Raw genomic sequence first — 20,326 nt, 5'->3', positions numbered from 1 at the left:
ATTGTGCGAGTACCTGGACTATGTATGTAGTGCATCATAAATTTGTGTGTGTGGGGTTGCCATGGAGAGGCATTAATAATCGGTTGCAAGGTCCCATGGGGCTCAGGTGAGGGGTGAATAAACAGCTAAATGAGGTAATACACACAAGAGCTTCCTTTCTCTCTCTCTCTCTCTCTCTCTCTCTCTCTCTCTCTCTCTCTCTCTCTCTTTCTCTCTCTCTCCATCAGTTTGTCTGTCTCTGTCCTGCTCTCCGTTCTTCATCTCTGTTCATTGCGCTTGTACAGCCTGCGCTTGGTGCCCGTCGGCTCGTTTGACCATCTGCAGGGCAGCTTGTCTTTTATTGATGCGCTCTGCCCGTGTGTTGAGAAGGAGCTGATGTCCCTAATAAGACTCCTGCTTAAATTCACCGCTGTAATTACTGATCTAATTTTGCCTGATAATTGCTGCCAGGCAATTACATGTATATTTACCGCTGGTATTGTGGAGAAAGCGAGGCTCCGGGTCTCCGGCCGTTTGTGGTGCCGGATAATGGCAATGAGCCGCATAATACAGCAGCGCTTTCATCATCATCATCTTCTTTATCTTACTACAGCCACATCAAAGCGGTCTCATGAAGTGCAGATGTGTGTTTTCTGCTATATCAGTGCATATTCCCTGGCAGGTGTGTGTGAGAGGGTGTGTGTAAGCCTTCAGGCTGTAGGCCCAGGCTGTGTAATGATGTATGGCTGCTTCACAAGGCTGCAGCTCACTCAGGCAGCGACACATCCTCGGCTCTCGTTGCTTTGTTAATTTAAATAGGCGCATACATCATACTCCTGCAACCTACCTGGAGCACGGGGCATAAAGAGAGCAGGTAAAATTACACGAGGAGAAAAGCCCAGAGGGCTTTGCTTTAGTGGCCAATAGGATCCGTCCACTTCTCTGTGATTTGAGTGGATGACTTCTGTTTTTATTTCGTGCGTCTTTCTGCGTAATGAGATTGCAGTTGGTTCGGCTGGAGGATAATAGATACAATTATAATTGTGATTATTACGCTCAATATTGACATGATGATGATGATTCCGTTCTTTCTATAATTTTAAGACTTTTTGTTTGTTTGTTTGTTTGTTTGTTTTTTCTAAATAAATCAAACCTGAATTTCCGCACTCCTCACCTGAGTAAATCCATGTGGCTGTAAATGAGATTGCTTTTTAGTCATGTACTTGATGTATGTATGTATATATGTAAATATATATAACTCACTTTTATACATATGGAAATCTTTGGTTAAAAATAATCCTAATGCCTTACTTCTATTCAATTTACTGTGTTTGAATAAACATGCTATAAGAGCATGCAGCTTGTCAGGGTGTCAAAACTTATTGCTAAGTACATCTTAATTTATTGTAATAAGCACTAGTAAGTTATGTTATTAGCAGTTGATTAGGTTTTAATTAATCGACAAAACCAGAAATCATTATTTAAAAATCCCCTTAATAAATGAAATCATGATTTAAAAACTGCATTGTATATTTACACTGGTTATCATTTGTGCAATATTAAAATTAGTTTGGTGATCTCAATCATTTACAATAAGTGTGACAAATATGCAAAAGAATTATAATAATTCAGGAAATACTTTTTTACAGTCCTGTACCTTGCAAGCATATCAACATATTATGTAATTAAGCAGTATTCTCAGACACTAATAAAAGTAGTGTGCTACATGGTTCGCTGTTATAGAAAAATAATGAATGATTGGGTCATGTGGTGCAGCCTAATATATTTAAGCCGAGATAGATTTATTGATTATTGATGGATAAACCTTGATTATTTTCATAGATCAGCATGTCCCGAAGTATTTTATTTAACATGTATCACAACAATTTGCTAGTTAATTATTTTTTTCAATTAAAAGAAAATTATGGAAATTTGTTAGAAATTTGAAAAATCTATGAATCTATGTCTATGAATCAAAATTATTAGATGACCCCTCATGAGCAAGCTGAGAGTGATGGCTAATTGATGTATAACAGGAACCAACTTGCTCAGTGGATGTCACTTACAGTTTAAGGCTTAAAAACAGTGGCTTTCTTACCATATATATATATATATATATATATATATATATATATATGGCAAAAAAGAAACGTCCTCTGACTTTCAACTGTTTTTACTTTCAGTAAACGTAATGTGTAAATATTTGTATGAACACTAAAAGAGTCAACACCATAAAACATAAACTAAAAATGTTTCACAATGTGTCCCTGAATGAAGGGAGGCTCAAAATCAAAAGTACCAGTCAGTATCTGGTGTGGCCACCAGCTGCTTGAAGTACTGCAGTGCATCTCCTCCTCATGGACTGCCTATTGCGGACAGTCTGAGCACTGATGGAGGGATTGTGTGTTCCTGGTTTGACTCGGGCAGTTGTTGTGGCCATCCTGTACCTGTCACGCAGGTGTGATATTCGGATGTACCGATCCTGTCCAGGTGTTGTTATACGTGGTCTTGCACTGCGAGGATGATCAGCTGTCCTTTCTGTCTCCCTGTAGCGCCGTTTTAGGCGTCTCACGGTGCGGACATGGTGATTTTTTGCCCTAGCCACATCAGCAGTCTTCATGCCTCCCTGCAGCATGCCTAATGCACGTTCACGCAGATGAGCAGGGACCCTGGGCATCTTTCTTTGGGTGTTTTTCACAGTCGGTAGACAAGTCTCTTTAGTGTCCTGCGTTTTTAGAACTGTGACCTTAAATGCCTACTTTCTGTAAGCTGTTAAGGTCTTAACGACCATTCCACAGGTGCATGTTAAATAATTGATTATGGTTAATTGAACATGCATGGAAAACATTGTTTAAACCCTTTACAATGAAAATTTGTAAAGTTATTTGGATTATTGTTGAAATACACAGTCCTGAAAAAGGGACGTTTCTTTTTTTGCTGAGTATATATGTGTATATATATATATATATATATATATATATATATATATATATATATATATATATATATATATAATACGTGTGCGCGCCCGGTGATTGAATGCCACCCTGTTCAGGGTGTTTCCTGCCCGTGCCCAAAGTTTCCTGGGATAGGCTGTAGGCCTCCTGCTACCCTGGACAGGATAAGCAGTATAGAGAATAATGGTGGAGAATAGCCGCAATTTTTAAAAAATTAAAGCTAGGATGTTCTGTAATTGTTTAAATTACAATGATTTTAGCTTGACTGGACTTTCAGCAATTTAGCAAACCAATCAATATTACAGTATACCGAAGGAAGAAGTTAGACCTTTGTAAGTAGTCTAAAATTGAAACTCTCAATTTGCAATCACAGATTAGGAAGTTAGGACTTGTGTATGCAAAGGAGAGGACTTAAATTAAGAAAAATGTACCTGTCTCTTGTTAGTTTGGAATCTCCCTCTACTGCTTCATTTGAGCTTTCCATTAATTCCCTCCCTCTTTCTCTCCCTTTCACTGTCTCTCTCAGCTGTTACTCTGTTTATGTTCCTCTTCCGTACGTTTCAGGGTCTGACTGTTTGTTCAGGTTGTAATCATGTCTACATTTCGGCCTGCATTGTATTTCACCCGACAAAAGTGGGGTTCAGGTGCTGCAGATAAATCAATACATTTTGCCTCTTTTCACCAAAGGCGAAACGTCTCCGTCCAGGAAACATGCATATTATTGACCGTGTGGATTTTTTTAAGGAGAAAAAGATTAAGTTTGCCTCCATCTGCTTGATTCACGATTTTTATCTGCTCTTTTTGTTTTATTATTATTATTTATATCCGCTTGTCCTTTATTCCTGTTATGCATGTGACCAAAAAATCATTAAAAGGGTCAATGGAGTTATAATCCACAACCACCAAGTATTGTACATTTTCATACTTTACACCTTTTGCTGTTTCTTGATACCGCAGTTCTCTGTATTCTGTGTTGCAGGATCCTCCTGTGCTTCCAGTTGGTCAGTTCAGTGAAAAATTTGTGCACTTTATAACACAGAGGTAAGTCAGCATTTAATTACATCCATGCATTTAGGCATGTAGACATGGTCAAGACGATGTTGAAGTTCAGTTAGAGCATCAGAATGGTGATTTCGAGTGTTTCATGGTTGTTGGTGTGAGAAGGCCTCGTCTGAGTATTCCCGCTACTGGGATTTTCACATTTAACCATCTCCAGAGTTTGCAGAGAATGTGGCACACCTTGAGCTCTTTAGTACCAATTGAGCATCTTTGGGATGTAGTAGAATAAGATATTTGTATCATGCTGACAAATCTGCAGTAACTGCGTGCGTTTTTGTCTGGATCTTTCCCTGACTTTCTCTCTAATTTAGTCTTGACTGGTTCCTGCCCACCAGCAAGCTCCCTAACATACTGTATGACAATTACCAGCTCAAGCGGGTGAAGTTTAACCCTTAAGGCCAGCCAGCTACATCTTTTTAAACCGCTGCTCTTGTCATGTCGAGGGCATTGATATAACCTGGCAGTATTTGTCCCCTTAATCCACACTTTGCTCTCTTAAGCATAACTAAAAGCAAGAACTTTTATATTTATGAAAAATTTACCCACAGACAGATACACGCATGCGCGCACATACACTCACACACACTTTTCCCAGGTTAAGCCCCAAGCACCCACAATCTCTCCTGCCTCCTGTCTCTCATCCTCTTTTCCTGTTTGGGACATGTGAGCCCTTTGGCAATAACCAGATGTGTTGGGACTTGTTTAGCAGCTGTTGTTTACTTGCCACACACCTTATTTACACATACAGGTCAACTGGTTTAGCCCTACTACCCCTGCTTGGCACTGCTATTCCAATACCCCCTGCTATTATTAGCCTGTTCTTGAGGATGCTTCATTCATCACTGTGCAAACAACCTCTTTACACCTGTATGCCCCTGCAATCCCTGTTATCTTCTATATGGGTCAGGTTGAGTGATTTACCCCAGCTATGGGAAGATCTGTGCCAAGGAGAGCCTTTTATTAACTTACTTTACCTATTGTTATTAGCAAGTATGCTATCCAGTATTAAAAAACGTTTGTTTATAGTGACCTTTCTAAATATCTTAGTTGTAAGATTAAAAAGGAAAAAGGAAAAGATTTTCCTTAAATGTTTGATTATTTTACCATCCTTGTGTTAAGTGTATTCCAATGAGAACTAGGTTCTTTCATAAATGGTCTCCGCGGACCCTCCTGTGGGTTTATTTTATCTGCATGCTTATCTGCGTACCCTGTTTCTCTTCACAGCATGAAAAAACAGCCAAAAGAACGTCCAGCGCCCAATAACCTTATGGTGAGTGTGTGTCCTTTTAGGATTTAGTTCTATAATGTCTTCAGGGCAGCAGGCTTGTAGAAAACTGCAACATCAAAAGTATTTTTATTAAAAATGATTGAGTCATTGATTAAGTAGCAGCCTTTTAAATTATGTTTTTAAATCAAGACTATACCGTATAACGTGTTTTCAAGGTTAAAAGAGTGCATTTTGACTTTGTGGGTTGATTGGAATTGATTGAGTAGTGGTTGCTGTAATACTGGGTTGCGTCTGTTAACTTTAAGACCGTGTAAAGATTCAGAGCATTTAAAGTTTCTACTATTCATCACTATCATCATACTATAATTTCTATACACTAATTTTAGCTTAAGAATTTCTTTCTCCAGTGACAGATACTGTAACTGCCTTTTTTTTTTTAGAAAGAAATTGCTTAAAAGCTTAAAAGCCACCAAAATGTTAAAAAACTAATTTAACAGAAATTAGCAGACGTGCTTGTTTTAGAGGAATGTCAAAATAGGAAAGATTTGTTTTAAATCATTTTCTTTCCTTTTTTTGCTAAATGATGAAAGAAAAAATATTTAGTTTCCATAGTCTGTGCCAACAAAAATTGTGTAAGGTCAGGAAAAAAAACCCTCTAAGCATCAGTCTCGGTCATAACAGCATTACATTAATGACATTAATTTTATTTTTCCTATTGCTCAAATTGAATAGGGTAGACACCAAGATGAGTATGTAACCAGTATGAGAGATGTAACTAACTGGATGCAACAGTTTAAACTTTTTGGTTATTCGTAAGCATGAACGTATTGACACTGTGCATTTGCTCTAGGCTATGCTCAAACTTAAGACTGAATAATAAATATTTAGCGTTTAGGGTTTTTCAAAATAAAAATAGTAAACTTATGTACAGTATGATGGGGTATTCATAGTGTAAAAATAAAATTAATTCTTTTATTTATAAAGTGCGGGATATTTTTTTAAGAATCCTTTAAGACATTATCAAAACCTGTAACAATGGTGCTGAATTGTCAACTTTATGGCAAAAATCATGAACAGGCATCATTTAAACACTTGACGTTTCAAGGTAAAAACATCAAAAGTAAAAAAACATAGTTATGTTTAATAGTGAAAGTGTACCACTTGTTAGTAAGAATCATCAGGAAAACGCTTGAGTTTGTTCAGAAGCAAAAAGATTGGACTTTAAAGCAATGGAAAAAAGTTATGTGGTCTGATGAGTCCAGATTGACCCTATTCCAGAGCGATGGGTGCATCAGGGTAAGAAGGGAAGCACATGAAGCAATGCACCCATCATGTAAAGTGCTTACTGTACAAGCCTCCGAGGGCAGTGTATCATCTGGGGTTGTTTAGGTTGGTCAGGGCTAGGTCTCAGGAACAATTTGATGAAGATTTTCTTTTCTTAAGGTACAATCATATTCACAAGTTGTGAGAGTGTTTCTGGGAGCAGTTTCACACACCTGCAATCCAGTGCGTTCTTTCAGTCAGTTTATAAATATTCTTTAATAGCTTGTGTGGAGTTACTATTTGCCTTTACACTTGCTTCTAGCCTCTTTTGTATCATCCAAACAGCATTTGGTTTCTTCAAGGTGTTATATTTATTTCCCAGTGCTTGAGTGAAATAAGAGTGTTTCTCATGTCTACGCTTCTTTTTCTCTTTTATGTTATTTGACATTTTTGTTAACTTTCTCACACACTTATGCTGAGCCACTTTTGGTCTGGTGTTCTGATTTACACAGGGCCTTCTTAAATGGAATTTGTGTCCTTTGTTGCTCTTTTTGTGTGTGCTTGATGGAAATCTCTGATAACGCTTTAGCACACAAGGTTGCAGCCATTGGCACTTGATGTATTAAAAGGCTGTGAACATTCTCCTTTCAGAACCATGGACAGTAACCTCGTCCACTGAAAACCCAAGTGCAAATGCAGCGTATGTACATTCCTGTAAGTGATAAACTCTGTCAGTATATGGTCATGAGTTTGTTGTCAGAATGTACACAAGTCTCCACTCATTGCAGTGAACATCAAACATTAAAAAGATTTGTGAATATTGAGTGATTTCCCATCAAAACCATAAGTAATCTCTGAGTTGCCAAGGAAAGCATGGTGGAAAGGCAGGTAGCATTGATGCCCACAGCTCTAGGGTTGTGGATTTGTTTCTAAGTCCTGTTTACTGTACTAGGTTCTTGTTAGTTTAGGCATGAAATTTATATCAGTTCATCGTCATGTTAATAGCAATTTAAAAAGTAAAGTAAACCTCAACAGGTCGAATCAGTCCTGGAGTGCTTTCCACATGACTCATTTCATGTAACTCATTAAGATTGAAAATGAGATTTTAGCTTCAATAATCTTAAAAAGACCTGCATTGTTTTTCAAAACCAGACTCGTGTTCAGATTCATGTTCATCTCTGATAAAAGTGGAGGACCCTGATGCATTGTTCTTTACCTGCATCAAGGTTTAATGTGTTCACTAGTTTGTAGAGTTATTAGTTTCGTAAAGAATGGCTTTCTGAGTCCTGTCAGTTTAAACCAATCTGACAATTATCTAGGATCTAGGTGCCGATTAGATTTTTATATTGATTTTGTAAATGTCATGATTTTATATTATAAAATACAATATTTACAATAGTATATTCTGTATATGTTTTTAGATTTTGTTACAACTCTAAACTAACTTGGCAAATAATTTTCTTGTACCACATTTGCTTGCCAAAGTGTAATAATTAAAAAAAAAATATATATATATATTTTGGAGTTAGTGTGGCGATGCATGAATTGCTACACAAAAGATTCACAATACATCCCTGATTGATTAATTGATTTTTTTTCCTGTATCTGTACCATTCTCCATAGACTACTCCCATCATCCAGACATTTGTCAGCACAGAACTGCTTGTTAGCTTCATTCTACATTAATATTGTCTTCCCTTCAGTAAACAGTTGTGCTAGAGATTTTTCACATCCCTGCTTTGAAGGAAAAGCATGGCTTTTCCACAGAATAGATCATTTCACTGAATGCTGAAATGGAGGACAGGATGTTATGCAGTCTCACATAACTCACATAACTTCAGGCTCTTTTACTCAGTTTTATTGGTTCTGGAGCACAAAGACCCAGAGTAGTGATGACATTTCCACAAGTGAGCACATTTATCAGCACATGTCTAGTGAATGATTAAATTTTTTTGATTTTTTATGTTTCTGTTTAGCATTATGCGCATCAGCCCAATCTGCTTGTATACCACGTTTCTGCGATGTGCGACTCCAGCAGTGATTGTATAGTGATTGACGTGTCCCCCCTCCTCCCTACGGACTTCCCTTATTGTCACCCAGTTGTCATTGTCCTTTTAGCACTTTTTGTCCCAAAGGAGCGTGCAGCACCACAGGCCCCAGCTGCAGCACACGATGCTGCCGAGGACAAAAGAGCGAGTGCTGTAGCCTACACCCCAAATCTGTTAGAGACCTATAAAGACCTATAGACTCCCGCCCCTCCCTCAGGCAGCCTGATTACGGACAGGGTGTGCGTGCTCTCACGTTTTTCATAAATATGTACATGGGTAAGAGCTAAGGCCCAAGGGACAAGCCCTTTAAAGAGAGACGCGTCATCTTGCTGAATGCCTGTGGCCCGTACTGTAGGGAACAGGATGAGAGCAGTCTTTGAAAGCCCTTTGACATTGCTCTGATGATTTGTTTACACATTAGCACGCTGAGGAGTCCCGTGAGAGTGATCCTAGCTTTTAGCTTGATAACACTGTGGCTTTGGAGGTGAAGCCCATCCCCTTTCTCTCTTTATTTTCTCTGTCTCTTTCTCACACACTGTCAGTCAGGGAACCTCATTTCCACAAAACAATGTCCTCAAGACTTTGGTGAATGTCAAAAACATGATGTTCTCTTTTAGGCTCTTTCAAATATTTAATGAAAAGGTTTGCGCAAGGAATTTTCCACATGCTTCCAATGTTTAATTTCAACCAAAATCTGTTTGAACTGTATATAATCTGTATAACACTGTAGAGAAACCAGGTCTTTTATAAATCTACCACTTGCACAGGTTTCGTTTCACTTTCATCGTCATATCATATGGAACGCACGGTGCTGTAGTGGTTAGCTGTCGCCTTGCATCTCCAGGGTCCAGGTTTGATTCTCGTCTGGGTTCGATTCCCACCTCTGTGCGCAAGGAGTTTGCATGATGATCCTGTGCTTACTGAGTTTCCTCCAGGTGCTCCAGTTTCTTCCAACAGTCCAAAAACATGCGGATTAGGCTAATAGGCATTCCCAAAATAGTGTGTGAATTAGTGTGTGTGTATGTGTAAGTCCCCTGCGATGGATTGGGTGTACCCCGCCTCGTGCCCCAAGTCCCCTAGGATAGGCTCCAGGTCCCCCGCAACCCTGTATACAGGATAAAGCCGTATAGACATGTGATTTCTGCACAATACATATTTCCATAAGAAAAGAAGTACTAAAATAAGGAAAATGAGGAATATAACTCCTTGTTATCAGAACATTTCAGCATCATAGTAATGCTGTACGTAACTGTCATCCTCAATCATTTTAAATCTGTTTAACACAGTCACTTGTTTAAAATGGAATTGTTGCTAGACAAGGTTTAAAGGACAAACATGATTATATATAGATATGTGTGTGTGTATGTGCGTTCGTGTATGTGTGCACGTGTGTGTGTGTGTTTTCATGAGTCTTGCCTGAGAGTCATGTGACTCACTTGGCTCCGACTCTCCGTACACCTGTCCCGCTCTTTGGTAATCTAGATGAATAGGTTTCCTTGGCGTGAGCAGAATTAAGAGATCATGAAGCCTTAGCCAACACACACATACTCAGACACACTCATACAGGCGTCTCTGTGTATCCAGAGGGAGCATGTCATTAGTATGCAAATCTGCCAAGACCTAGTTATAACAGTGACCTCTTCACCTTTCTCGCTCTGTCTGTCTGTCTTGTGCTTTTTCCCTACGCCAATATCAGAGAGAGAGACACATACACGCACGCTCGCGCACACAGGCACGCACTACACTCCACCATCGCTGCTCTTTAACACATTCTAATGAGGTGATGACCAACCACTTGTTATAATTGCTTTAGACTCCTTTTAATTTTCAAGCTTATTAATCATATGTAGAGTTATTTAAAAAAGCATAAATTAATCTTAGATTAAAAGGCCTATCACAGACTCGAAACAATTAAAGAGTAGAGTGAGATTTCCCCTGGGTTTGGCAGTTTTATTTTAACGGAGAATTCAGGTGATTATCACACTTTGATATGGGGCTGTGATTAATGTAGCCACACTTTTAAATGAGTTTTTTTTTCCGCCTGATGGTAGAGAGGTAAGCAGAAGCTGATAATGACCTAACTAACGCAGTATTTATTCTGCCTTTCCTCTCTTAATAACTTCCTCTGCATGGGTGCAATGTTAGCAGCAGGTGGGTTAATTAATGGAGGTGCACTTCTCGGCATGCTCTCAGACACACACACACACACACACACTTATTTTTTCTTCTAAGTCACACAGAACAGAGGGACACACAGGTGGCGATGGGTGGATTTGTGTGTGTGAGAATGCGGCCTGTGTCGGTCCAGCCAAACAAGCAACTGACCGTCTGAGCTCTGATTTATTGCAGCTTGTCATTGTCCAAATGTGTGTAAGAGCATGCGAATGATCATTGACCATTTTGTGTGTGTGTGTGGGTGGGTGTGTGTGGTATTTATATATGTCTTTCTCCTCAAACGGTCCTTCCCCGTCCTTGACTGCATCTCTTCCCAAATGTGCTCTTATTCTTTAGTCGGGTCAAAAACAGGCCGCCCTACGTGGTCAGACCCTCGTCCGGCCTGGCAGGGTCACAGCGTAGTGCTGGGTTCAGCTGCGTATTACTGCTCTATATCTGAGCCCGGAGCTGGTGAGTGGGCTGGCGAGGCTGTGCCCGGGCCTGGTGATTGATGAGAAGGGCGCTCGCTACGGCTCGCCCTCAGGACGGGCCTCAACGCAACCCAGAGCGTAGAGTGATTAACCTCACTGTGGCACACACAGAGCTCACCATTAGCAGGACAGCACGATTGATGGTCCCGCTCTGTCCTCGCAGAGACCAAGAGTGTGTGTCTGTGAGAAAAGGAGAAGCTGGGTGTTTGCAAATGACTGGCATGATGTAGAGGAATCTGTTGGCTTTGGTTTATAACATAAGAACATAGGAAAATTGGAGGGGGAAAAAAATGTTAATTGTTGGTATGGACAGTAAGGTATAAAAAATATAAGCGACTTGACGCAATTTCAATTATGCATCATACTGTATGCGTCTTTATTTATATTTATTTATAGGTTTGCTGGCAAGTTTCTAGTTTCTTTTGTAACAAAAAAAAAATAAGAAGTCAGTTTATATTTGATTTAGTTTTGGTGTATCTGTTTTGTTGTTGTTTTTTAACCGGAACTTATGGTTAATTTTTTTGTAATCATTTAACTTATAATAATACACAGCACATAATTAGTCATGTTATAAATCTTATAAAACGTTAGTTGAAGTTTATTAGATTCATGATCTAATTCATAATTGGATAAACAGGGTTGCACAATGATTAAATTGTTCATGTGAATGCATATTAATTATTTAGTGTATGTATTTTCTAATATACTCTTATTGCAGATGATCAGAAAATAGTTGTTGTTGTTTTTTTTTACTTTCGTATATTGTAAGCCTGCAGTCACTAAAATACATAAATCATTACAATCAGAATCTTTTCCTTGTTAGTTACTTTACATAATTATTCCAATAAATAATCAGCTAAGTATTTTACTACTAAGTAAAATCTCCAACGCTTTTATACGAGTCCAACTGGAAATAAATAAAAACTGTAGGGTGTTATTTGAACACTTCTGGGAATTTTGCAGTGAACAGTACATCAAAACAGCCCAATGTACTTAACGTTAAATTACAAATAAGTTCCAGTTGGAAAGCCAATGCCTCATCTGTGGGGGAGAAGTGTTCCTGGGTAAAATACAAATCATTTAACAACACCCTTTAAAATGCCCTTTGACGCTCCTTTCATTTTAAATTCCTCCTTAATTCTGTCTCTTATTTAATTAGGATTTGCTCGTGTAGTTTAAGCGGTACACAGGTGCTTCTGCCAGAATCACTACATCAGAGTAATAAGGAAAGACACATTCATTTAAACAGCACCGAGTGTCACTGCTAATTTATCTCCAAAGCCTAAAGCTCCAATCAGGAATCCCAGTAACTGGGCAGCCGGTGGCAGGGTCACAGCGGAGACAGAAGCCTTTAAGTAACAGCAGCACAGCCACTAAATCATACACGATGCTTTTTTAGCATATGCTCTGTTAATAAGCTGAGTTTAAGCAATGAGTGTTCTGTCATGGTGGTTTATCATTTTCCTGTTTAGGGGTAGAATAAAGGAAAAGTAGTCCTGCCAGTCACCTTGTCACAGTGTTACCCAGTATCAGGGTCAAACTCAGCTCTCGTGTTTATTAATTGCTGCTCTACGGTATAGCTGTAGGATTTGAAAGTAAAAAAAAAAAAAAAAAAAAAGGAAAGAAAGAGCTCTAGGTGATTACACTGTTTCTTCTTGTTTTTTACAGGATCATCCATTTATCACGCAATACGATGATGGGAACACGGAGGTAGTATCCATGTGGGTGTGTAGATGCTTGGAGGACCGCAAATCTCAGCAAGCTCAGGGGCTAATGTAAGGAGCCGGGACACAACAAGGAGCTGTTTTTTCTTTTTCTTTTTTGTTTTTCTTTTCTATAAAGTGCCACTGAGGGTACAGAGGTTTCCTGGCTGAACTTACTTGACTTGAAGGAGACCACCCATAAACAGACTCCAGAGTGCTTATGGACCCTTTTTTTTGTTTTTTGTTTGTTTTTTTCCTACGGATCTAATAACTCGAGATCAGTGTTTTGTTTTTTGTTTTGTTTTATATATTTGTTTCTGAACGCTTGTGGAAATTGCAGTATAAATTGTTCAGGCTTATGACTCTCTATCATTTCCATAGCAGATGGACCATGAAGCAAAAGCTTTTTAATAGGGTTCTTTCAGGATAAACTAGAAGACCTTGTAATGCAGAGTAAACGTTTTTGCGTTTCGATCCCTACAGGGAGGGGAGGGAGGGAGGCGGCTTTGGGCTTCTGATCAAAAAAAAAAAAAAAAAAAAAGGTTTTGAGGTAAAATCCCTGTATCTCCACGCTGCCGCTGATTGGGTCCTTGAGCTAGACCTTAATCGTTATCTGCAAAGATGTATCCTGTTGCGATTGTATGTAGCTTTGGACAAAAGCAGCAGCCAAATGAACGAGAGAGTTGGTTTTTTTTTTTTTTTTTTTTTGCAGAAAGAAAACTCGCATTTATTAACCCAGGAGTGTATTGCATGCGGCACATCGCTCTTAAATTGTTGGGCGACACATTTACGGTGTTCGTCTTCAGTAGATGTTTTTTCAGTCTGGGGCTTTTTTTTTTTTTTTTTTTTTTTTTTTTACGATTCCTTTATTTATGTTTCAGGGAATCTATTCAGATATATTAAATATATCGCAAAAATTTCAACAGGCACAAAACAAAAAAAAAACCAATAGTTCGTATTTCTTTCACGATTGTACATGTTATCCCTGACCTCTTTAATCAGCACTAACCTAGGCATTTTTAGCACTGCCGTGTTTTGTGCGTTTTCCTTAAGAGTTAGAGAACATGGAAAAGCTCTTGCGATGTATAAACCACAAAACCACAGAGTTTTTCATTCATTTCAATCATACATTTACTCCGGTGTGTGCATTGAGTTATTCCAGCCACATGTTTAACCTCCTGAGCACATAAATATAGGTCTTAAATCTAATCGTTTTAACTTGACTGACCCCACTTATCTATTAGATATATTTAATTCAAATCAGCATCATCCTCCCTCTCCACTACAGCATGTAATCATTCCACAGCAGGGAGTAAATAATTTTTGCTCACTATTCTATTAACCACTGACAGCTGCCGACTAACATGCCTCATATGTTACAGCTGCATCAACCCACCACATCTGCCTACTACTACTACAATACTCCATGGGCCACTTAAAGACGTTTTTATGCCGTCATGCACTTATTGTACTGCTGTGTTTTTTATACAGCGTTACGTTATAAAACGAAGCAGTCCTGTAGGCTCATATTTTGCACCCTGCATTACTTTAAGTAACTCCTGGTGGGATTCCAATGAAGAAAGTGAAAAACACAAGGTGGCGTTCAAGACAAACCAGGACTTTTGATTGTGCAGAGTAGTAGAACACAGTTTTGAAAGTAAAAACTAGCTTTATTTCTCTCTAATCCCCTGCTAGACTAATGCATTCATCCCAGCATTTCACTTGTGCTTAGATACCATCAGGGTAGAAAGTTTTCTCAGTATACCAGAGCCATGATCGGATGCCTGCTTCATCTCTGAAGCGCTGGCCTTTCAGGAAATCCTTTAATGTAAAAAAAAAATAGCCTGGTTTTCAAAGACAGTGAACAAACTTGTACTGTCCACCGCACCACTTGCGCGTTACAGAAACTTTTCACCTCTCTTACAGTCCTGACATTGCTTCAAGCCATTTCCAAGGAATTCCAGCGTTCTCAGGTAGTCTGATCATGGCTCCGGTGTATTGAGAAAGCTTTCTACTTTGACAGGCTCCAAGCACTATTAAAACACCGCGTTAAGTGCATTAGTGTAGCGAGGGGCTACATCTAGAAGTATGCATTATACCCAAAGTTATAATACTTGAAGGTGTAAGTTTTTTTTCTTGGTATGTTACCAAATTATCATCAAGATATCTTTATTAGGTTTTAAAGTTTTTACTTGTTTTTGAACTCAGTTCAAATGCACTGTTACCTTTCATCTTTATTTCTGTCTTTTTGTTTTTAAGAAATCTGGTGGCACATGAGGCTGATTTCACATTCCTGTGAAAGTTTGCACACCTTCAACTATTCCTAAGTAAATTAAACAATGTGGTGTGTCTCTCACTCTCTCTCTCTCTTTTAATATAAGGAAATGTTCCTCAAGCTATTAAAGGGCCATTTTAATGCGTGTAGTAGAAAATGCTTTCTGTGAAGAAATCCAAACGTGTCCCTTATGCTTCTTTAACTGCGTATTTATTTGTCTAAATCCATTTGTTGGTGCACAAACAACACAGGTCTGGTCATTATTGTGAAAAATAATGTGACATTTCCTTTTCTCTATTACCTGAAATGTGTTGGCATTACTTTATTCTGGGAAAATAATATCACTAGCAATACTTTAGGCTTAATATAATGCACAGCGAAGTTTAAATTGGACTTTTGATATTGCTTATAATATAGTTTTTTTAGATCAGTATAAATCAGTTATTTTAGTACATTGAATATCTAAATTCAAACATGAAAATGTTCAAGAAAGTGAAAAATATTTCAGGCTCCCGGACATTTTGATGTAAGTTTGTCGGGACTGTGATACAGTATTGAATGACTGAATGGATTTCTTGATTCTGTACTTGGAATATATTCATACAACAAATTTTTTTTTCCTTTATTATTTTTGCTGGCTTTGTCACAAAATGTGTATGGTGTTAAAATTGCTCGCATCTGGCCGAATTTTTCTCTAACAATTTTACACATGATCTTAAGCAAAGTCCTAAAATTTATACAACAAAATAAGGATTCATCTTCAGCCAATGCGTTATCTTGGTCACGTCTTGGCGGACCAAGAAAGAATCCAAATTGGAATATACCCTGGAGGAGACGAGTGCTATTTTCAACATGACAATAGACAATCCCTGTTCCTGTGAAGCAAGAGGAGACTGGAGAACCTTATGGAAACCCACAAAGACACAAGGACATGCACAGAAACTTCATACAGACTGTAACAGAAGCTTGAGAATGACCTGGATCTGTGATCGTCTCAGCAGTCACTCATTCTTCACTACAGACCTGCCCTTATAATATATAGGAACATTCATGTCAATGCTGTTGATTCTTTATACTGTAGTTTAGTTCAAAAACAGAATTTATTTTACTGAGAACCCATGCGCAGCTGCAGTCATTTCTATACAGAGATGGCAGGCGTCTTTTCCTGCCAAAATGTTGCCTTGATTTGGGGGACAAGTGACCGTCCCCCAAACCTGTTTACCTTAATTCAGCCATGTTGACTCACTAATAGTGCTAAATATCCGAATAAAGTTTAAAACCAACTATAGATTTTACTGCAATATCTTTACAGTATTGCTACCAATAAACTTTTAAATCAGTCTGCTGCACAACACATTTACAATAGTACTGTAAAAACTTGCATATTATAAAATAAAACAAAATCTTTGCTTGTTGTGCTGAAGTTTATTAATTAAAGCAGGAGGATACTTTCATGAAAAAAAAAGCTTTAGGGTCTCTATCAAATATAGCACGGTTGGGATTTGACCACACCACCTTCTGATCTGTAGTTCAATGCTTTATCTTTTGAGCCACTACAACACAGTAAGCATCCCTTGAGACACCATTTAGATATTTTTACCACTTTAATGTAAATGTTATTGAGTTTAAAGTAACTATGCTGTACAATTGATTGTCAATTTTTTACAGTATATTAATGGCTACCTTGCTGCCTGTAAGTGATTAAAATTTACTGCCATTTTGGCAGTCCTTGATGGATATGTAAATGCCTGAACAGAGGCTTTGACATGACAGACTGAAGGTGTCATGGTCAGGATGATGTCACCTGCCAATCAAGGCAACATTATGTCAGCCTACTTGCAAGTGTATACTGTAAATTGAACTGTAAACCTCCTTCCAGGAGATATCTGTGACCATTTGTCCACTAGAAAATGCAGATTTTTTAATGACGCCACCTAGCGGCTAGAAATAGTTTTTGCTGTCTTAGCAGCCAAGATTAATTTATATTTCTGAAATATGACCAAAATTGTGTGTCTTTCCAGTAGGCAGCAATTTGAGCTGCTCTGAAGACTCGAGCTTTCCCACAACGGTCCGGTTCGATTAGCACGGTCGGGCCGGAAGAACAGAGCTGCCGCTTTTCACTGCTATTACCCAGATCCTTTTATCAATGTCCAGTAATTAAAATGTCACCACTTAATTTTCAGACCATGGAGAACCTCTTGTAGCAATCCCTTTCCTAATAAAAAAAAAAACAGTAATCGAAATGCTATTTTCACCTGAAACAAAAAGGTTGCGGCCAGGCGACTTAAGGAGTGTCAGGCGGAGGGAGATCAATATGAACAGAGCTGATTGATCTGGTGCTAAAGTGGAATTTATTTGGGGTCATGTGGCTTTTAGATGCCGCTGATAGAGCCGGTTACTGTACTACACTGGCTTTCATCTGGTACGGTTATTAAACGTCTCCCTCTGAATGACTCTGGCACTGATTTATGTGCCAATCTCTCTTGTGACCTCCAGAAACTAGACCTTGTGCTTTTTATATAACCTGCTTGTTTTCCCTTTAGTTCTCCTCAAGAGTAGATCATATAGCTATTCTCTGGATTGAAAGCCTTTTCTCCTGTATGTTTAGTTTTCAGTTTCTTTTTAGAAGTGTTTAACTATCTGACACAACATATAAACCCTCAATGTTCTAGTCTGTATTGTGGTATGTGGGAGATGTGAAGGCCTGTAATATGCTGAAACAGTAAGTGGGCATGAAGCCTCCTGAGTGGCTGAGATGAGAAGGAAGGATTAGATTTCTCCTGAGCACTATGAAGAGTGTGTTCACCACTAGTCAAAACACCCTGAATCCTCTCCTAACCAATTCGATTTTTCTCTTCTAATAAGTTTATTATTTTCATTATCACTGTGTCTCTTGGTATGTCTCTTGGTATCAATTCTGTTCTGGTTATTGTATTATTTAGGGCATGGTATATGATCTGGACTGGACTGAACATCATTATGTTCATAGAAACACATTAACATCACTGTACATTAGGGATGGATGTAGAGTAAATGTAGACTTGGAGTGCAATTAATCACAACAATAATTTCATGAAACAACTGAAATCAGGTGTATTTAGAGAATAATTTAAGCTTTTTATCCAATAAGCCTAATCAACCCAATAAACCCATACATTAATATCTTAATTCTATATTATACTAAGCACATTATGGTCTACAGTCAGCACAATATACTTATTTTTCCTTGAGCTTTGTCCGATCATATTGTCTCACTAATTCCTTTATACATCTGTGTAATATAATATCTAGTAAGCTATTAATGAACTAATAATGCCAGATGTTTGTGAAATACAATATTTATCCTATTGATTAAACTGTGCCTCAAACAAGCATTGATTACTTAAAAGCATGTCACAGTCATGTCGTACTGCAAACAAAAGAGCTGCACCTTAAACTAATCTTAACCTCTTTGTTGCTAATTATTAATAAGGAAAAAAAAATAGGAGTAGAACAAAAATAGCCAACGACATATGAGCCACTGTAAGACTTACACTAGAGAGGGGGTCAGACTTCAGTATATTGTATGGCATTGTGTTATGGCGTGGCCTTGTGTAACACTGCATGTGAAAAACGGGAAAAGGGGTGGAAAAAACTATTTGGGATAAAAAATAAAAACAAATCGCCATAATCCGTACTAATCCATGTCAAGTCCAGATCGTGTATGGTTTGGGTGGTTTCCAATTTTTGTTTAAAAAAATCTAGTCATTTTTACTATTAATTTATTATTATTATTATTATTTGTTTGTATTTGTATTGATTCTTCTTCTTATTATTATTATTATTATTATTATTATTATTATTATCACATCACCCAGCCTCCTCGCCATAACTGTGCCGCAGTCAGTCTGTGCTCTAAATAATTAACAGGGAAGGAATAATTACAGTGTGAAATTGTAATTATTGTTGGAGCAGAGCGAAGCCTCTTGTATGGTGAAAGAGGACGCGCTCAGGGCCGAGTCGGGTTAAAGTTTCCCTCACCATCAATATTGCATTAAGCTCAGGCGGGTGGCCCCGCGACACTTGGCACGTTTTACAACCATCCCGTCTCTATTAGTGACCCCCAGATGAAATTACATAAAACAATGCAAATACAAATACATGCATTAAGATAGCTTGTTTATTTTTTATTTATTTCTTATTTAATCAACTCAATTAAATACTAATTACAATTTAATTTTGAAGGGGTGGATCAGTTGCATTGAATTTTATTTAGGCTAATTGAACATTTTGTGTAATACACCCAAAAATAATGACGCAAGACACTATATATATATATATATATATATATATATATATATATATATATATATATATATAGAAAGAGAGAGAGCAATTTTCCATATAATAATTGCTTTAATAAATAAGCTTTAAATAGATGTAAATTAAAATACATTTGTACTGAAGATGCATACTTGATGTGAGTACCACTGCAAGGAGACGTGCATTTTAGTACCCTTTTTTTCTTAGGATTGTTTAAACTTTAAAGCTGTCATATAAAAACGATTCGAATGCCACTTGGGTGTTCAATACTCTGCTTAAACTGAGACATTGGGATTTCATTTGTGCTTTTGTCGAAAGTAAAACAAAAGTTTTCTAACTAATGTCTGGAGTGTGATGTAATTTAATACAACAAACAGCTTCCGGGACACTTAACATTATTCGTTTTATTTTATATATATATATATATATATATATATATATATATATATATATATATATATCATTATTTATATTGCATCAGGCATATATATAGCCTATGTATATGTATGGTAATTCCAGTGTGTTATATTAGGTATAACATTTAGAAATAATTTGAACAGACAATTCAAATTATAAAATATATAATCAGACAATTTAATGTATTATTATTATTATTATTATTATTATTATATTTTATGATGCAATGCTGACTCCATCATGACTAGCTATATCTCTGCGTCAGTTTTTGAGTTGGGGTTAACTGAAGGGCATTGATCGGGCTTTAAATAGTTAATGTGCACATATAGGGTTCCAGCGCTTCCCTCAGCCTATTGCTATAATATATCAGTGTTTGTACACGGGATCCGCTCTCACTGGCGTGTGTCTATGTGTGTGTAGTAAACAAATGTGCAGCGTTTACCTATAGGG

At 37.7% G+C, this 20,326-nt stretch overlaps 1 protein-coding gene across 1 annotated transcript in view; it reads left to right on the top strand.

Annotated features, from left to right (window-relative positions):
• The window catches only part of map2k5 (mitogen-activated protein kinase kinase 5), a 66,402-nt gene extending 49,836 nt beyond the window's left edge, over positions 1 to 16,566 (top strand). The window contains exons 20-22 of the mRNA XM_053492931.1: positions 3,916 to 3,977; positions 5,220 to 5,265; positions 12,848 to 16,566. Coding sequence (XP_053348906.1) covers positions 3,916 to 3,977; positions 5,220 to 5,265; positions 12,848 to 12,958 — 219 coding nt within the window. The 3' untranslated portion in view covers positions 12,959 to 16,566. The remainder of the gene's footprint in view (positions 1 to 3,915; positions 3,978 to 5,219; positions 5,266 to 12,847) is intronic.
• Positions 16,567 to 20,326: the final 3,760 nt, after the last annotated feature.

Source organism: Clarias gariepinus, chromosome 3, assembly GCF_024256425.1.
Source record: "Clarias gariepinus isolate MV-2021 ecotype Netherlands chromosome 3, CGAR_prim_01v2, whole genome shotgun sequence".
Taxonomy (NCBI): domain Eukaryota; kingdom Metazoa; phylum Chordata; class Actinopteri; order Siluriformes; family Clariidae; genus Clarias; species Clarias gariepinus.
This window is presented reverse-complemented; position numbering and strand designations above follow the sequence as displayed.